Consider the following 17,352-nt stretch of genomic DNA (forward strand, 5'->3'; position numbering starts at 1 on the left):
AATTATTTTTGAAAAGATTGCTCTTACTCAGCACCACCTAGTGGAATGACTGCTATTGTCATTTAGGAAGCAGCTGGTCTCCATGAACCATATAGAAAATTAGAGCATCCAGTCCCTACAGTGTGAGTAATGCATCTCAAGCATGTTTGTGACTAATTAAGTAACAAAATTAGAAAGATTACCAGTGCTTTAATTGAAAGGGAGGCGAGTGAAGGAAAGAAAGTTTAAGATGAATGCAGGTAGTGGTGCCTGTTATCTCCTGTGTTCCTTTAGTCCATTAAGCTCCAGCCTGCTTTTCTGCCTTAAGGTTGTGGTGCCATCCAGATTGTAGCTTCTCTAAGGAAAGATTTTGCAATACTATTTCTTTGTGCAATGTCATACAGCACATGCCCCACAGCCTCATTTGTCACTCTGATACACGTGATAAACACAAGCTGATGTTAACAGTGAGCTCTGAAGTCCTCACCCAAGAAAAATGCTCTGGAGTCTTACTAGTTTAAATTGCAGGCAAGGAATTCAGTGTTTGGGTCTTTGAAAAGGCATGATTTTCTTTAAAACAAAAAAAAAGTCCCTTGGAAAAACCTCCCTATTGAGTGTATCTATGCACTGTATAGAATTGTCAGGTCCTCCAGGCAGCAGCCTTAAGACTTGGGAAAAGCAAAGGGGTCTGTGGCTCAGGTCTTTGGGGGTGCATGTTTCTTTTTCTAGCTATAGAAAGGAAGGGCTGAATCTCCCAAAAAATTAATGTTTCTAGAAGGAATGGATGATTTTCCTCAGAAGCACCTGGCTACGTCCACCAGCATCTTATTTCACTCTCTTAAATACAGTTCCTTTGGCAGCAAGCCCTTAAGCTGTAGTTGCAAATGAAGAGACAGCAAAGGGGGAGATCCTGAATCTCTGGGGGAAGAATCTGACAGAAGTTGCAGACGTGTGGCTGAGAGCAGGCAGCCAGCACACTCTCTGGGCAAGCACTAGAAGCAAAATCTGTCTCCAGTGCAAAGAGCAGCAAACAAGAGGAACTAAGGAAAGGAGGAGCAAAGTTGCGTTGTAGCAAATGCATCAAGTTGTAACATCTTCTCCTTTAAGCTTTGTGTGGCTGGGAGCAGGCAGCCAGCACACTCCTGGGCAAACACTAGAAGCAAAATCTGTCTCCAGTGCAAAGAGCAGCAAACAAGAGGAGCTAAGGAAAGGAGGAGCAAAGTTGCATTGTAGCAAATGCATCAAGTTGTAACATCTTCTCCTTTAAGCTTCCTTGCATTTCAGCACTTCATCACTTTAAGGTCTGTTGTTTTTGTTCAATTCACATGTTTCAGACAATGAAAATGAGTGGGTCGGTTTTATTCTGTAAGTGCATTAGCACAATAACATTATGCTGAGGTTTCCAAAAAAGCTGTTTTTAAATAATTCATTGAAGCATTTCACTTCATATTTCCAAATTTTAAATGTACAGACTAGTTTTTCTTGGGGTTTTTTGGGTTTTGTTTGTTTTTTCCCCCCAGGTTTTAGGGAACATATTTTAATATCATCATTCCCTTTTCTGTCATCATTTCCTATCTTTTAAATGCTATGCAGCAGTCAGAGTATCATTTTTTTTGCTGACTTCCTCACAATATTGTGTTGCAATGCAACCTCTCCAGGCTGTTTTTTCAGATGAAGAAAATAAAGGTTTAGGGATTTTCCCTTTATGCATTTTAAGTTTGAGACAATCCTGATTGTAGTGTAGATATTCATCTGATTGAGCATGTGCAGTCTTGTTTGGAAATACACTCGGCTCCCATTGACTCTGGCAAGGACGCATGGGTCTAAAAAGGTCATAACATTCACTTAACAAATTTAGTGATAGGCATTCTGTTTTGTTATAGGTCTGAGGATAAATCCTACATGCTGGAAAATCACCATTTGCAAAGGAGCTGCTGTTGCAATAGGAATGAACCAAATATTAGCTAGCATATGGGAATTCAAGAAAACACATAAAATTGTTTCCTGTCTTCTGTTTCTCCTCTAGCTCTGGGATTGTACACAGTAAATGCAATATATGGAGACACTATTACTATGCCTTGTCCTCTAGAAGTACCAGATGGTCTTATGTTTGGAAAATGGAAATATGTAAGTATATCTTGTCTTTATATTTTTTACAGCTGTTATAGGATGATGTGTACTTTGTGTGTGTGTGTGAGAGAGAGATATTTTAAGATTCCAAACGACAGGATTTCTACCTCATGCATGAAGCCATTTATTCCTGTTTGTAAGACTGCAAGATTCCAAGCTGTATAATTTCTGCCCAGTGTAGATTAGAGGTTTGAGGAATTAATCTCATTGTTCAAGAGAAATAATTATTCAGGAGTTCTCTGCCAACCTGTATTAGAGATCTGGCATGTTATCCCGTGGTGTCTCGCTCACTTGACAGAGCCATCGCTGCACATTTGAGCACTTTTGAAGTCAGCTGCCTGGAGCAGAGCGTGCTCCATCCCTGGGGAAAAAAAGCACTGTCCCCGTCTTTGGTTGATCTGACAGTCACCGGGATCTGTTTCAGGCTTTGTTTTGCTCAATGCACAGCGGAGAAGAGAGCAGAGCTGACCTTGGGAGCGCTGCTGCTGGTTTTCTGGCAGGAAACAGGGGCAAAAACATGGGTGCTCTCTAGGTGTGCTGGTCAGCCTGTGTAGGAACACCACAGGATGAGCTTGTCCTGTGTATGATCACTGTCCCAGGTCACAAGGAGGATCAGCATATCAAAGTAAAGGAAACCTAGAAGCATGTCTGGAAAAAAATGCTGGGATACGAAACCCCTTTTGCTTTTCAAACTGTATTGAGACAAATGGTTTTCCTGCCTCTGTGAAGTTCATCTAAGTTTCCTCTTCTCAAATCAAATGTACCTGAAGTAATAGATAATTTCTAGTGGATTTAAAATTATATAGTTCTCTTTTTGCAAATGGCCTCCACCAACTTGTTTTTTTTACAGGAGAATGATCTGCCAGTGGTGGGGGGGGGGGGGGGGGGGGTGGAGTCCTATTCTCCCCCATCTCCTTCCTTTTTATCTTCAGGTTTGCAATTTCCTCTTCTTAAATCAAGTGTATCTGCAGTAATAAATAATTTCTAGTGGATTTAAAATTGTATAGTTCTCTCTCTTTTTGCAAATGGCATCCACCAGCTTATTTTTTTACGGGAGAATGATCTGCCAGTGGTGGTGGGGGAGTCCAATTCTCCCCTATCTCCTTCCTTTTTATCTTCAGGTTTGCAGCTTTTGTAGTCACATCCACTCAATAATTCTTTTCCTGCAAACACTTTTCAGGAAATTAAGAAGTTTGGGGAGAATGTTTACCCAAAAAGGGGCAGCAAAACTGTTTCACATGAACATTCAGAAGATGGAGTGCCTACATTTTTCAGTATCTTTTTCAGTCCGCTGACTTTTCTGAGGAAGACACAAGTCCATCTCTCTGAAGATGCAAGGATATTCTGAAAAAATGAAACACATTCTTTCTTTCCATTACATTTGGGTTGTCTGTGTTGGACAGACAAGTAACAAGTAGCAAGTGGAGAGGTTGCAGCTTCTTCTGAATGGAAAGGAACACAAAATCTAACATACAAAGAAGCCTATCTAAATTGCTATTGTATGAAATTGTTGACAGCCCACACAACCAAGGGAAAGTGGTACCTCTTCTCCCAGGGCAGCTCACAGCATGGGAACAGAGAGGGTTGGATTAGGTTTTTTCATCAGGCGATTATTTCACTGGAAGAAGGATGAATTCTGTTTTCTTCTCTACTGCCTTATGAAGAGAAATTTGGGTTCTTGGGAACCTGGATGCACTGGGAGACTTGCACCATGGCAGTTGTTGCTCACTTCAATTTCTACCTGTGTGTGTTTGCAGCTGGGTGGGCTGCAGGAGTTAGGAGCTCATTTGCACTCGACAGCCAACTTCTTGTCAGGTGTGTCAAGTCAAGAAAGTATTTTCTGTGTGACAAACAATAGACAAATCCAAGAGTTAAAAGTAGGAGAGGGAGAAAGACTGTAAGGTAATTTAAACTTCACAAGCAGCTGATGCCTCCTGCTCCCTGCCTAGCTCTGACAGCACTCATCTTGTCACAGCATCATCACTTTTTGTGAGCTTTGTGGACTGTGCAGTCCAGCTGAGGTGTTGTGCTGGGAACACTACTAACATCAGTGCTGCAAGGTATAAGGGATAAAAGAGAATTAAAACCTTCTCCAGCACCCAGCACAATACTGAACATAAAGATAGAATCAGTGTTTCACCTCTCTTTGAATAAAGACAGACACTGTCTGTCCCTGCTCTGTGCATGTATTTGTGTAAGGAGGAAGGAATCAAATCCTACAGAGCTGCGCCTGTAACTTCATCTTAAAAATGGTATTTTTTTAATATGAGGGATTTGTGCAAGGCTGCAAACTATGTATTCCTTCTTGGGATGGGAACTGCATAAAGAGGACGTCTAGAAAACAATACTTTGCAATTAGCAATATTTGATTATATGTATATTCCCATCTACAAGCTCTTGGGTCCTTTAAAGACAAAGGAAAAAAAAAAAGCTAAGAACTAATTTAGAATAAAATAGACAGTTATGCCTGACTAAATCTTGCATTTGAAATTAAGTCTAAGTATCCCAAATAAACAATGGGGATATGTAAAACAATAATGTAAAAAAGGAAATTGGAGCTGCTGAGACTAGCTCACACATGCTTCTATTTCAAATACTTTTTCATACAGACAAGTTTTTGGAAAGTGCTGCCAAAACCACCAGCTTTTATCAGAGAAAGCCCTTTGCTATGCTGAGATTGAGCCAAAGGATTGAAATAATTTCTACTGATGATATTCTCAATGTGTACCCTGGCAATCTTAAACTAGCTCTTATAACACTGAATTTCTTCTATGTACAGCAGAAATTAATCAGAAAAAAAAAAGCCATCTGATAGTTTGCAGATTTTTTTTAATTATAGGTTTGTACCAATTACAAATCTTCAGGAACTTTTAAATGAGTGTTTATGCAAAATAGAGGTGTTTATCCTTTTATTATAGGAAATGCCAAATGGATCTCCAGTATTTATTGCCTTCAGATCATCAACAAAAAAAAATGTACAGTATGATGATGTACCAGACTACAAAGACAGGTTGAGTCTCTCAGAAAACTATACATTATCCATCAAGAATGCAAGAATCAGTGATGAAAAGAGATTTGTATGTATGCTAGTTACAGAAGATGATGTTTCCGAAGAGCCGACGATAGTCAAAGTTTTCAGTAAGTAAATCTAGTTGTTACTACCATTAACATTCATCAGCATCTCAATCATAAATTACAGGAACTTTTGTTTAGGGCAGGATTAAAGCCAAGAAAGTAAGTTTGGCTCAGTAAATTACTAAGACTAGCAAATTTCTGCAGCTTTCAAAAATGTAATCTACTGGTGGCATTTATGTAACAGGACTGCCTGCACTTGCAGTTTATTCATGATAAGTGCTGGCTCAAAGAGAATTTTAGGCTTTGATAATGACTCACTTATGTGATGTCATTTGGCCTTGGAAATGAAAAATGTAAAATTAGCATTGATTATTTTCCATTTGTTCTCAGAGCAAATTTTTCTGCAGGAGGGAAACATTAACTGTGTGCGGTCTGTTGGATTATTTCAGGGGGGAGGTTTGAAGTGGCTCTGAGCAGCTACTGTGCAACAGCACACACTGTGAGGGAGACAGCATGAGGCTGGGAAGTGATCCACCAGCCCCAAATGCTTGTTTTGTCCCCTGCTGGATGGTAGGAAGGAGAAGTACCAGTCTGCCTTTCTCTCCTAGAGTGCAGCAAGGTCCATTAGTGTTTGCTGTCACCACAGCTCCATGGCAAGGCTGATCTGCAGTACAAACCCCTGCCCTGTGAGGCACAGCCCAGCTCAGAGCTCACACAGGAGCAGGGACAAGCCTGGTCCCTTTCTGGTGCTGATTCAGAGCAGGAGTGTAATCCATCAAACCCTGAGTCAGCCTGGGGTGGGTATCCATTGTGGCTTTTTAGAGACACAGGGCTGTGACTGCAGTGTCTTATCGTCCTTAGCTTCATGTTTTTATATGGCTTTTGGCCTTTGTTGCCCTTCAGGCACAGATTTCTACACAGTAAATCTGTTGTGGGAACACACTGACTGTGGGTATGGGCAGTTTCAAAGAGATCACACTGTGCTTGAAAAACAAAAATTCATCTTTTGGAAGGGGTAGCCTTTTGCTTCTCTCAGGTAGAAGGTGCCAGGGAGTCTTCAATGATATCAATGCTGTCAGTCACATAAATGAGTTTAAAGCAAGATTAGGAGCCAATAGTAATTCCCTTGTTGCACTTTCAATTTGACTGCAAGAACAATTGAATTAATGACAACAGGGAGGAGTGTGCTCAGAGCACGAATAGTAAACACAGTGCTTCAAAGGAAATTATAAAGAATTATCATATTTACTTATTGCACAGTAGTAAATATGTAGATGAGGCAGTGGTATATGGTAAAAAAACCCCCACTAACTGCTTGAATTACTGTGTACTCTACTAAGCATTAACACAATGCTAACTCAGCCATGGAGCACAGCTTGTCTGGTTTATTCTGTGCATTAATTCTAGTAGAGAAAGCTTCTATTTACTAAGGAAGATAAGAAGGGAGGATGCCACACATGTAATATGGCCAACTTAACGCTGCAAGAAAAATTACCTTTGTGGTTTTTCACTTTGCATTCACAACTTTATTTACGGTTCTCTTAACTTTTCTTTGCATTTAATTTTCTTGAGTCTGGTTTTTAAGTTCTCATTTTTAGTTGCTCACTTGCTCAATTTAATTGCAGAGGAATTAAGAGTAGCTGGCAAGCTTCATTTATTTAATGAGGGGAGTTTCTAACTCATGGAGCCACAGGTACAGAGCTAAGCTGCTGCAGTGTCACCCTCATAAACCAGAATCTCGTGCACCTGGAACTCAGCTGCATCCCAGAAGCCAGGTCTGATTCTGAGTTTTGCTGGAGCTTGTTCCGTTCTCAGCTGTGCTACCTGATTATCTGAGGACTAAGGATCTGAAATGGCTCACTGTGCAGGTACCACCTGCTAGTCTCTCTCACTGACTACTCAAACAAGCACTACCAGCTTTCCAGATGGATCCTGTCAGCAACTTTTTTGTGGAATTAAATGGCCAGTTTCCAAAGCAGGGCAGCCCAGCAGACAGGAGCTGCTGTCCTGCTGCACTGGCGCTTGGCTTTTGTAGGCAATGAACTCTTTTTTCCCTCTATTATAAGGCTTATATAGAGTAGCAAAATACTCTGGCAAGCTCTTAAGCTGAGAGATAAGCAGTGTGCTGAAGTTGCAAACCCACCAAAGTGGGGTTTGCTGCCAAGTCTAAATTTTTTTCTCGCTTCAGACGCTGAGCTGGTAAATGCCAAGTGAGTGTTTTGCAGTGAATTACCTTGGTGCACGTGCAGCGGCTGCGGGGATCTGGCAGCAGGAGTTTCCTCTCAGAGGCTGCTGGTAGAGAGCAGGTGGCAGCCTCTCAACTGGAACACCTGCTCAGTCACAGGGCATTCAAAATGGGGAGAGCCCCACTCAGCAGCTGCAGAGCAAGGGGGCCTCCCTTCCCCTCTCAGGATCACTGCAGGGCAGGGGCATCCCAAACACCAAACCCTGTCCTGGGGGAGATGAGAGACAAAAGGAAGCAAGGCTGAGGTGGGAGAAGGTGTTGTGGCTTGATCAGCTCATGACTGGGACAGGCAGGCAACTACCCCTCTTTATGGGACCCAAAAATCTGCCCCAGAAAGCCTGTTAATGGTTTTGTAAAACCATGTTTTCTTGAATTGACGTGAAAATAATCTTTCCTTGACAGGTTCTTATATGGAAAAGGTCCAACTTTTTCCTTCCTTCTCTTTTCTAACAAAAGAGAAACAAACATGCGTATATCTTCTAAAAATAAAAATCTTTATTAGTCCTTTGAAGAAAATGTGACAGTCTTAGTCTATAGCTTTGACTGTGTTTTTTGTTTGGTTTTGTTTTTTGCCATAAGCAAAGTTATTTGAAAGATGCTGGATGAATAGCTTCTTTTATTCACTTTCATTTCCCTTTTGAACTGATTTTGTTCCATCCTGGGGTGGTCATTCAAGTGAAGAGTATTTGTGCATTTGCACGTAAACATGCACACAAATAAAATGGATTATTGGGAAAACAGGCTTGCTACCTCTGTGACAACAGCAGCAGTGCATCTGCACATCAGTAACTTCATCAGTGTGTGTAGAGACTTTGGCAAGACAGTGGTGAAGTTCACTTAGGGCTGGGATTACCAACATACATGCGGTATTTCATAGGAAGCTTAATTTGGGGAAAGGGTTTTGTAAGCTGACATGGTTAAGAATGTTTCAGTCTGTAAAAGTATGGTTGTTTAAGCAGTACAGATAGGGTGTAGAGCCTTTCCTTGACTGTGTAGACATTGATTTATTTTTTTCCCTTCACTCTTCCCCTCTTCTTTTAAAATTGTGGGCAAAACTGTCTCTTTTGGAGATAAAAATTTGCATTCCGGGCTTCAGGCCAAACTGTTTAAACAGACAAACTATATAGTCCCTAGAAAGTAGTCTTTTATGATAGAAACACTGATAGATCCTCCACTTTGGCAAGCTAAGAGATCCATCTACCATAATAAAAGTAAGTACGAAGACTAACTGGCACTGGAAAAAAGTTTATTTTTTTTTTAAGAGAGTCATAACTAACACAGAATCAGTTAAAATAATTGCACTTTCCTCTGTCATCTGAATCCTTAAATGTAATAATCTCAGTTAGGAAAAATAAACATTAGAAGAATTATTAGGTTGAATTTGTTCCTTTATAATGTTGACAGCTCCGCTACAGTAATATCTGCAGGAAAGCTGCTTTTTTGTTGCTACAGTTTCTGTACTACTGGCTCCTTCTCCAGCATGTGTATCCTATAAATCAATAGATGAGTTCAGGTTCTCTCCTCCTGGGTGGTGAACTTGTCTGTCTGGTTAAAAGATGTATTGTCAGAGTACATGGAATTCATTATGGAAGGTGTGAAACATTTAAAGTGAGAGTTTGTGCTCAGGTTTTTTTGTTAATATTGAAATAGAAATACCTCACCCTTTCTTCTTCTAATGGGAAAATGTAGGTAAGACTGTATCAGGCTAGATTATTCTGTTTCATTTCAAAATCCACATAATTTTAGTATTTTTCTGTTTTTCAAACAGCTGTTTGTGCTCCCTTCACCAGTACTTTTATCCTATTTATGTTTTAGAACAACCCTCTCAACCAGAAATCTTACATCAAGCAAACCTCTTAGAAACAGAGAAGCTACAAATGGTAAGAGCAGCATTCTCCCTCACAGTTATGTTCCCAACAGCTGCCTGAAGTCCCTTTACAGTCCAGACAGAGGTGATGGCTCAGAGGGGTGAATGAACACCTGCCTGTGAGTCTATAGCCAGGCTGAGCACAGAGCAGTTGCCTTGCCACCACTCCATTATTCCTGCCTGATCTGCAAACAGGGGCCACCCTGATCTTAGACCCACCACCCTGTTCCAAATTGTGCCTCGCTGATTCAAAATGCCTTATTTAAGAAAAGCGGTTGAGGTTAAGCATTCAAACTTCCTAGAACTTTTGACCCAAAACGGCGTAAGTAAAACCAGAATTGTGTTAAAGCCTAGTGGAGAAAGCAAGTGGCTGATTCCTGTCTGTTTTGCAGCTCGGGGAGTGCGTTTCAAGGGACAGTTATCCCGAGGGCAACGTCACGTGGTACAAAAACGGGAGAGTTCTGCAGCCCGTGGATGATGGTATGTTCTGCTAATGGCCCATGTCCCTGGATCCACACGTGGGTGTATGCGTGAAGTGTTTATAAGAGTTGCTCTGCCTTATTCTAATGTATTCTTCCTTTGAGAAAAACTGCTCTTATAGAAAGATACTGCTGGAAGGAGATGTTCAGGCCTTTCAGAGGACCCGAGCTACACCACATAATCTTTTTCTCTTTTAGTTCTAGTTTTAAATACACATCATGGAGAGGAGAATTGCCTTTATTGATGCTATCCCAAAGCTATCTATGAGCTGCTTTTGTAACTAATAGAAACCTGTATTTAATTTCCAACTTCTTATAAGGCATTAACTGTCTCAGTTTCATACCTGTCCAGTATTGTGTTTTGGATCTCACAGACCATCATCTTATACGACTAATTATTTCCCAGGATATGTCAGAACAACTATTTTTTTCCTTTTCAACTTTGACAGACCAATAATGCTACAATATTTTTCCTTCTTTATAAATTAGAGAATAATTAAAAAATTAATTTGATCCTAATTTTTTTTCCATTTTTGAGGCTTTCTTTCTGTCTTACAAATTAGGCTGATTTGTATTAAAACCCCACCAGTTTGCAACTAGGTTTTTTTTAAATTTGATTTTAAATATTAGGTAGGTTAAGAGTATGTTGTTGGTAAAATGTTCTTGGTATACTTCAGTGGCAGTACTAGAGGAAAAGTGTAGAATCTCTTGGGTAACATGTTCCATGTATGTTTGCGTCCTGATCTCAAATGCAGAACAGGCAACAACATACAGGAAAAAGGTTTCAAATTCTGTGTGTGTGACACTGAAACATTATTTCCTTTTCAGTTGTGGTCATAAATTTGCAAAAGATTGTGGACAGAACAACTGGACTCTTCACCATGACATCGTCTCTTCAGTACATGCCCACAAAGGAAGATGTAAATGCCAAGTTCTCTTGCATTGTGGCTTACTATGGACCATCTGGCCAGAAGACAATGCAGTCTGAACCAGTTGTCTTCGATGTTCACTGTAAGTTACCAAAAAGCGTCTTTTGCTGTACAAAGTTGACCTCCAGGGCAGGGGAAAACAAAATCCGAAAGTTTTCAAAATTAGAGAGTGCTTGGCTATTGAAATGGTTTCTTCAAACTGATTTGCATCAAGAAGGTCTGAGTACATTGTCAATAATTTTTATTATCTTCAGATTTTCCTGAGATTTCATTTTTCCTAGCAATGGAATAATAAATATCAGGATTTCATTGGCAAGAGAAAAGTGATAGCCATAAAAAGCTACAGTGAAATAGGCTTTTGAGAATTTTAAGGGAAGTTATAGTGGTTGATAAAAATTATTCTGTGCCCCCTGAAAAATCCAGTAAATACACAATACAGTTTTTAGTAAACTCAATTTTTTTTTTTCATCTTTTCAGAGTCAGCACCAAGCAGTTAATGCTGGCTGCCTACCTTTCACAAAATGCTTCTCTACAGCTGTAAGATGCTGTGTTTTACATTTAAAATGTATAATTTGAATATTGGTAGACTCTTAAGTAAAGAATTTGTGCAAATAATTGCTTGTAACTGGATTGAATTCTAAAGCAGCTTTCTTACTGTGTTACTGATGGATGTGGAAATCATAATGTTCCTTTGAATAAACAAAACAGGCTGTTGGCAAGGAAAGATCAGAGGAGGTGGCAGCACTTAGAGACCAGGGGAAGAGGCATTTCAAAGTCGTGTAAAATGACACTTCTGAAGGACTGTAGAAGGCAGCAGGTCACAGCAGGATGTAGGGGAACAGGAGACAGACAATATGTCCAGTCGAGTATTACCTCTCTGCACACTTCTAGTACCTCATCTTGTAAAAGATGAGTCCCTGTTTTGGGAATGATAGGGTCTGAGCGTACAGTCCAGCATCTGTGTCTTAGCAATGTGTTGTATGACAACTGTGTGATCCAGCTGCAAACAAAGAAAATAAGGCACTCAATTTCTCCAAGTAGGGTGGGTGCACCACCGCCTTGAGAACAAAAGCCATGGACTGGAAGTGCCATGTGTGTTCTGCCTAGACAATAGTTGCTTTTCCCCTGCAGGTAAAGTTTGTTGAGCCACAGGGCCTTAACCTTGATCAAATAAAACCAAACCTTGGAGCAGCTGGTCTTTGGTTTCATCTGAAGTCAAAGTTGTCTTTTTACAAGCTCTTTCTCCAGAGTGACAACCAGCACAACTAAAGGAGAAGAAAACCCCTCGGACAGCTGTTACCCATGGGAATACCATGGGTATTTCAAGCATTTCAAGCCTGTCCACACAACCTCTCGGACAGCTGTTACCCATGGGAATACCATGGGTATTTCAAGCCTGTCCACACCTATCCCATCAATTTAAAGCTAGAGACATTTCTTATTTTTTTGGTTTTGCTTTATAAAACTGGGTACCAAATTTCACTGTGTTTTTTTCTGTCATTTGTGGAGCCCCATGACCATGAATAACTCCTGCTGTGCATGGCAGATGTTCCCAGGAAAGAAATGTGAGGATCAGAAAGCATTTTTTGCTGTTACTTGCCAAGAGATGCTGTGCTGTCCTCATTTCCCCTCTGCTTTCATGCGTTAGGGCCACTTCACCTGTTGAGGGTAAGGCTGTTCCAGATTTCTGTGGTGTGTGTACTACATCCACTTGTAGGTAAGAACTAGCCAATATGAAGGGGAAAAAAGCTGCCTGGCTCTCGATGGTCACTGGCCATATGTAGTGTGCCCTCTGTGTAAAGATATAATGTTTGATAAACTAGCTCTTCTAGTCCTGGTCCACTCCTAGAGTGTGGAGTTACCCAGTTTTCCTTCTGAGTATTTTCATCTGCTGTAACTTCAGTTCCTTACTCTGCATAAATGCATCTCCAAATGAATTTGTGAAATTCTTCATTAATAGATGTCCAAGCTTCAAGAGATGCAATTCATGACTGCTGTTAGTTGATGATAATGACCTGTCTGATTTGGTTTTGCTTTTTTAGTTTAGTTCAGTGAGTGTTCCTAATTAGTTTCTCAATAATTGTGATGTTTTTAATGAGTCAAATATAATGCATATTTTAAAAATGGCAGACTCAATTCTTAAGAAATGGAAGATAATTGTGATGTTTTTAATGAGTCAAAACTCATATGCATATAATGCATATTTTAAAAATGGCAGACTCAATTCTTAAGAAATGGAAGTCTTTCAGCCTTTTTTTTTTTTAGATTGACTGTCAAAACTGATATTTTGCATCTCTGAAGCAATAGAACCAAATCAGAACAACCTGCTGCTCATTCCTTGCAACTTATCCATTTCTCCTAAAGAAATGGGGAGAGCATGACTAAAATTATGCCTTCAGAAGATTTTTTTCAAAGATATATCTATTCAGTCAGGATCTAAGAAATGTTTTATTGTTTGTTTGATTTGGTTATCTTTTGCATTGAGTTAGTGTAGTCTTTAGTACTCAAATGTTTAATAGCTAGTTCACATCTTGGAAGGAGCCAGACACTGTAACCTAGTGTGAGAAGAAGAGTGAATTAGCTCATGCTGTGTTGGATGTTACTTGGATTAGGATAATTTAGCTCAGCTAGCAGCAGTTACATGCTTGCTTTTGCAGCTGCAAGCAAGGAAGCTACTGAAAGCAGGGAGTACTGGGAGAGGAATCTTGGAGCTGGACACTTCGATATTATCTCAGATATTTAATTATCTAAGCTCCAGTTATGTAGGGTTCTGCTCAGCATTAATCAGTGTAAAAAGATAATGTTTGTCAGGCGGGCTTCCCAGTCATGCCTTGCTGTTAGGTGTCTGTCTTGTTATGGATAAACTGCTTTACATAACAGATTAGAGTCAAGGGCACTTCACTCTAAGGCTGCTTCCAGCATTGGTGTTTTCCTTGAAATGGCACAGTGGCTGGGGCAGCTCTGGGGCAGCAGCATTAATTTACTAAATGGCTGCCTTTTGGTGCTGGCTCCTGGAATTTTGCTGTTGTAGAAAGCAGAATCTCAGATGTGCAAAAGCACCAAGTAAGATGGGCCAAGTCAGGCCTGTGTGCCACTGAGAGGCAAGATATGACTTCACCAGGCTGCTCCTGTTTCTTAGTGAAAGCAGGGGAGTACATTGCTCATGCCAAGCACCACTCTGCATGGCCGTGGACATCATCTTCCTTTTCACAGGCTGCATCTTCCTCAGAAGAATGACCTCTTCATCTTAGATAACAGTTAAAGTAGGCTTTACTGCTGTATGTTTGGGTTTTTTTCTAGTTTAGCAAATTAAATTAAAATTTGCTCTGGGTTGATTACTGTAGATAGAAGGGTAGGATGTTTCTAGAGAAAAGACTGGTGGTTTTCAAGAATGTAACTTTTGTTTAACTGTGTCCATTTTTAATCCAGTTCTTTTTATCTCTGTGAGGAAAAAATGTTCTAAATTTAAGTCTTTCTCTTTGTTAATTCCTTCCATTTCAGTCTCAAGATAAAGGCTAAGCCATTCCAGGATATAGTGTCCATTTTTAATCCAGTTCTGTTTATCTCTGTGAGGGGAAAAAAAATGTTCTAAATTTAAGTCTTTCTCGTTATTAATTCCTTCCATTTCAGTCTCAAGATAAAGGCTAAGCCATTCCAGGATATATCTAGACATTCTTTATGATAACTTTACCTTGACAGAAGGAAAGACATATTGCAGCAGCCCCTGAAACTGAGTTTTTTGGCCCAGCAGCTACCAAGAGGGGCATGACATTCCTGACCAGCTATCTCATTGCATCTCTTGTATTCCATACCAGCAGTGATGCTGGACTTCCTTTTTCCAAGCAGGCAAAGTTGTGCTTCAGCTCTGAAGGTGCTGAGGTGGAAGCTTGTTGGGTCGTGTGTGGTGGTTCCATGGGAAGGGAGCCGAGGCTGTGAAGGAGGGAGGCTGTGGCAGGTTGGAATCAGTGCCTGGGGAGGGGTGAGGGGCTGGGCTGTGTTAAGGCTCTCAGTGCCTGAGAGGCCGCGGTGGAACGCAGCTCCACTGAGAACTGCGAAATACTGAGAAGTCTGAGAATACTGAGAAATCCCTGCAGGAGACAGACATGAGGAATGCCTGAAGGGAGGCAGGGCTGTGGAGCACACGCTTCACTAAACACACAAAATCACCTGTCAGCTAGGGCTTCCTCTGCTGGGGAGACTTGTTTAGTGTCTAATAAGGTGCGCTGTGCTGTATCTTAATGCAAGACTGGCATCTTTGTTGGAATTTTATTTATCCTTTGACATTAAAATAGTGAGAGTTATCTGCCCATATTATTTAAATTTTGTTCATTTTACTTTGTTTTTTAAAAATTATGTTTAGGTCTGTACTTAGAAAGAATAGCATCTGCTAAAGAATACACTGCTTTAAAAAATTATGAAAGTAAAATGTTAGTTATAGTTCAACTTCAGTGAACATGACAGAAGTATGTTACATTTACTGTTCTGTTGACTATGCTAAGGGTCCTATTATGTTCACCAGATTTATCTTTCTGAAAGCCTGTAGTGATCAGCATATAGAATAGGCTGAACATAGTTGCTTAGTTCATGTTTATTTCTTTTTAAGCCAGAAGGCTATTATCTAGTACTAATGCATGGCGTTGAGAGCTTCAGTTGTTTTTCTGATTGCTGTGGTCCTCCAAATAGGGAATTTCACAGAGGACAAGTTAATCCCTCATAATGAAATCACACCATGAAATGGTTCATACTAATCAGGATTTCTTTAGCTTTAAAGCACATGACATAGTTGTAATCATTGCTGTTTCAGTTACAGGTATTTTGGCGAATAAAAATGAATTTTATGTCATATGAGTTCTTTGCGCTTAATTGGCAAGAATATAGCAAGTGTGATTAACTTCAAGTTCTTTTATAAAAAGATCTACACATGCAAATGTTTTCAGCTGCAGGATGACAAAATTGCATTTATCTTGGGCAATGAATATCATATGCATAGTGTTGCTCTATGATTACCCTGAAGCTATTAAATATGTACATTATTTTCACAGACCCAACAGAGAAGGTGACTATTCAAGTGCTGCCACAAAGTAGTACCATTAAAGAAGGCGATAACATCACTCTGAAGTGCTCAGGAAACGGCAACCCTCCTCCACAGGAGTTCCTGTTTTACATTCCAGTAAGTCCTGCCTTGCTGTCACTGCCTAGTGAAATATTCTGTATCATTCCTTCCTGCAGACATTGCTACATGTCAGTGTCTACGTGGTTTTGTAACAAATGAAGAAAGGAATTTGATGCGACAAACACTGAAGATAAACATTGACCGTTGTCACACTCTGAGAACACCTCAACTCAGTTGGCAAAATATTTTTGACAAAAACTCTCCTTCCACTCCAGCCCACCCAAATTTTTCAGCAGTTTAGACCTACTAAAAATTACAAGGCTTTCTTTCCCATCATGAGGTATTTTAATAAGCAGTTTTAATTACAGCAGTTTAGCATCTTGAAGAAAGCCATCTCATCTGTTGTCATAACACAGATCCAGCAGTGAAAGTACAACAAATTAACTCAGCTATTTTTTGGACTTTCACAGCTTAATCTTTGTGCTATTTCTTCTCTTCAGTTAATTGTTTGGTGGCATAACAACACAAAAAATAATGAGTGTGACAGCACAGAAGAACAAATCGGTAAAATGCTTAAGACACAGACTGAGAAAAATAAAGTCTTTGTTACCATTAATCTTCTTAGTACTGGTGAAATCCACAGACAGATGTGGCTTTATATTCTAAGACTCCTGGTCCTTGCTCCCATGTCCTGCTTCCCACTCCTGTTTTATATGCCTTATTTGTTCCTGCTGCAGCTCTGAGCAGAGCTGCTCTTGCGAGAAGCCAGAAGAAGTGGTATCCTTTCAGATATTTCAATCCCAGCATGTCACCCTCTGAACATAATCATCACTACTCTGGACTCCTGGCATGTTTGAATTGCTGGAGAGAGCAAGGGGAGCTAGGAGCTGAAGTCCTTATCTCAGAACAGCCATTTAGATTCAGTGAGTCATCCTAGAAAGTCACTAAATGCCAGTGAAAAAGTGTCTGGTGTCTCCTTGCTCCACTATCACAGTGAGTGAGCTAAACACCAGAGTTTGTCTTATCTGTGGGTTCCCTGCTGTCTGATACTGGTCCTTTCTCTCAAGGAGAGTTGCAGTGGGTGATCTCTTTGAAAGGCTCACAGGTATTATAAATCTCTTTCTGCATTCAGAGATAGGAATTAGGGTATCATTCTATGCTTGTTTCAAAGCTGATCTAAGTCAGTAATCAGGGGGAAATTGGGGAACTGGACAGCCCTAAAGCTGGCTAATTTGCTGGCTAATTCAAAACACCAGTGTGCTTGTGCTGTTCAAATATGTGCAATGCAGTACAATTCAGTTCATTATTTGTCCTAAGCTGAATATATCAGAGTCAGATTTTGTTTTGTTGTTTTGATTCTGTTTTGTTTAATTGTTAGTAGACTGGGTTTTTTCAGCTAAAATGTTAAATTTTGTATTGTAACATCCTCTTAAAATGAGCTAGTCATTCAAGTAAAAGAGTAAGCTCTTGACTGTAGCTGTTTTTTAAAATAATGTTATCATGCAGGAAGTAAATGTTACTTTAACTAATAGGTA

General features: G+C 40.1%; 1 protein-coding gene across 2 annotated transcripts in view; it reads left to right on the forward strand.

The window, feature by feature from the left end:
- Window positions 1–17,352, forward strand: part of ALCAM (activated leukocyte cell adhesion molecule) — a 115,666-nt gene that overhangs the window by 77,971 nt on the left and 20,343 nt on the right. For both annotated transcript variants that reach the window (XM_039732806.1, XM_039732807.1), the window contains exons 2-7: window positions 2,006–2,106; window positions 5,028–5,247; window positions 9,245–9,309; window positions 9,689–9,776; window positions 10,604–10,786; window positions 15,747–15,874. In XM_039732806.1, coding sequence (XP_039588740.1) covers window positions 2,006–2,106; window positions 5,028–5,247; window positions 9,245–9,309; window positions 9,689–9,776; window positions 10,604–10,786; window positions 15,747–15,874 — 785 coding nt within the window. The remainder of the gene's footprint in view (window positions 1–2,005; window positions 2,107–5,027; window positions 5,248–9,244; window positions 9,310–9,688; window positions 9,777–10,603; window positions 10,787–15,746; window positions 15,875–17,352) is intronic.

This window comes from Passer montanus, unplaced genomic scaffold (genome assembly GCF_014805655.1).
Source record: "Passer montanus isolate IOZ18808 unplaced genomic scaffold, ASM1480565v1 scaffold80, whole genome shotgun sequence".
Taxonomy (NCBI): domain Eukaryota; kingdom Metazoa; phylum Chordata; class Aves; order Passeriformes; family Passeridae; genus Passer; species Passer montanus.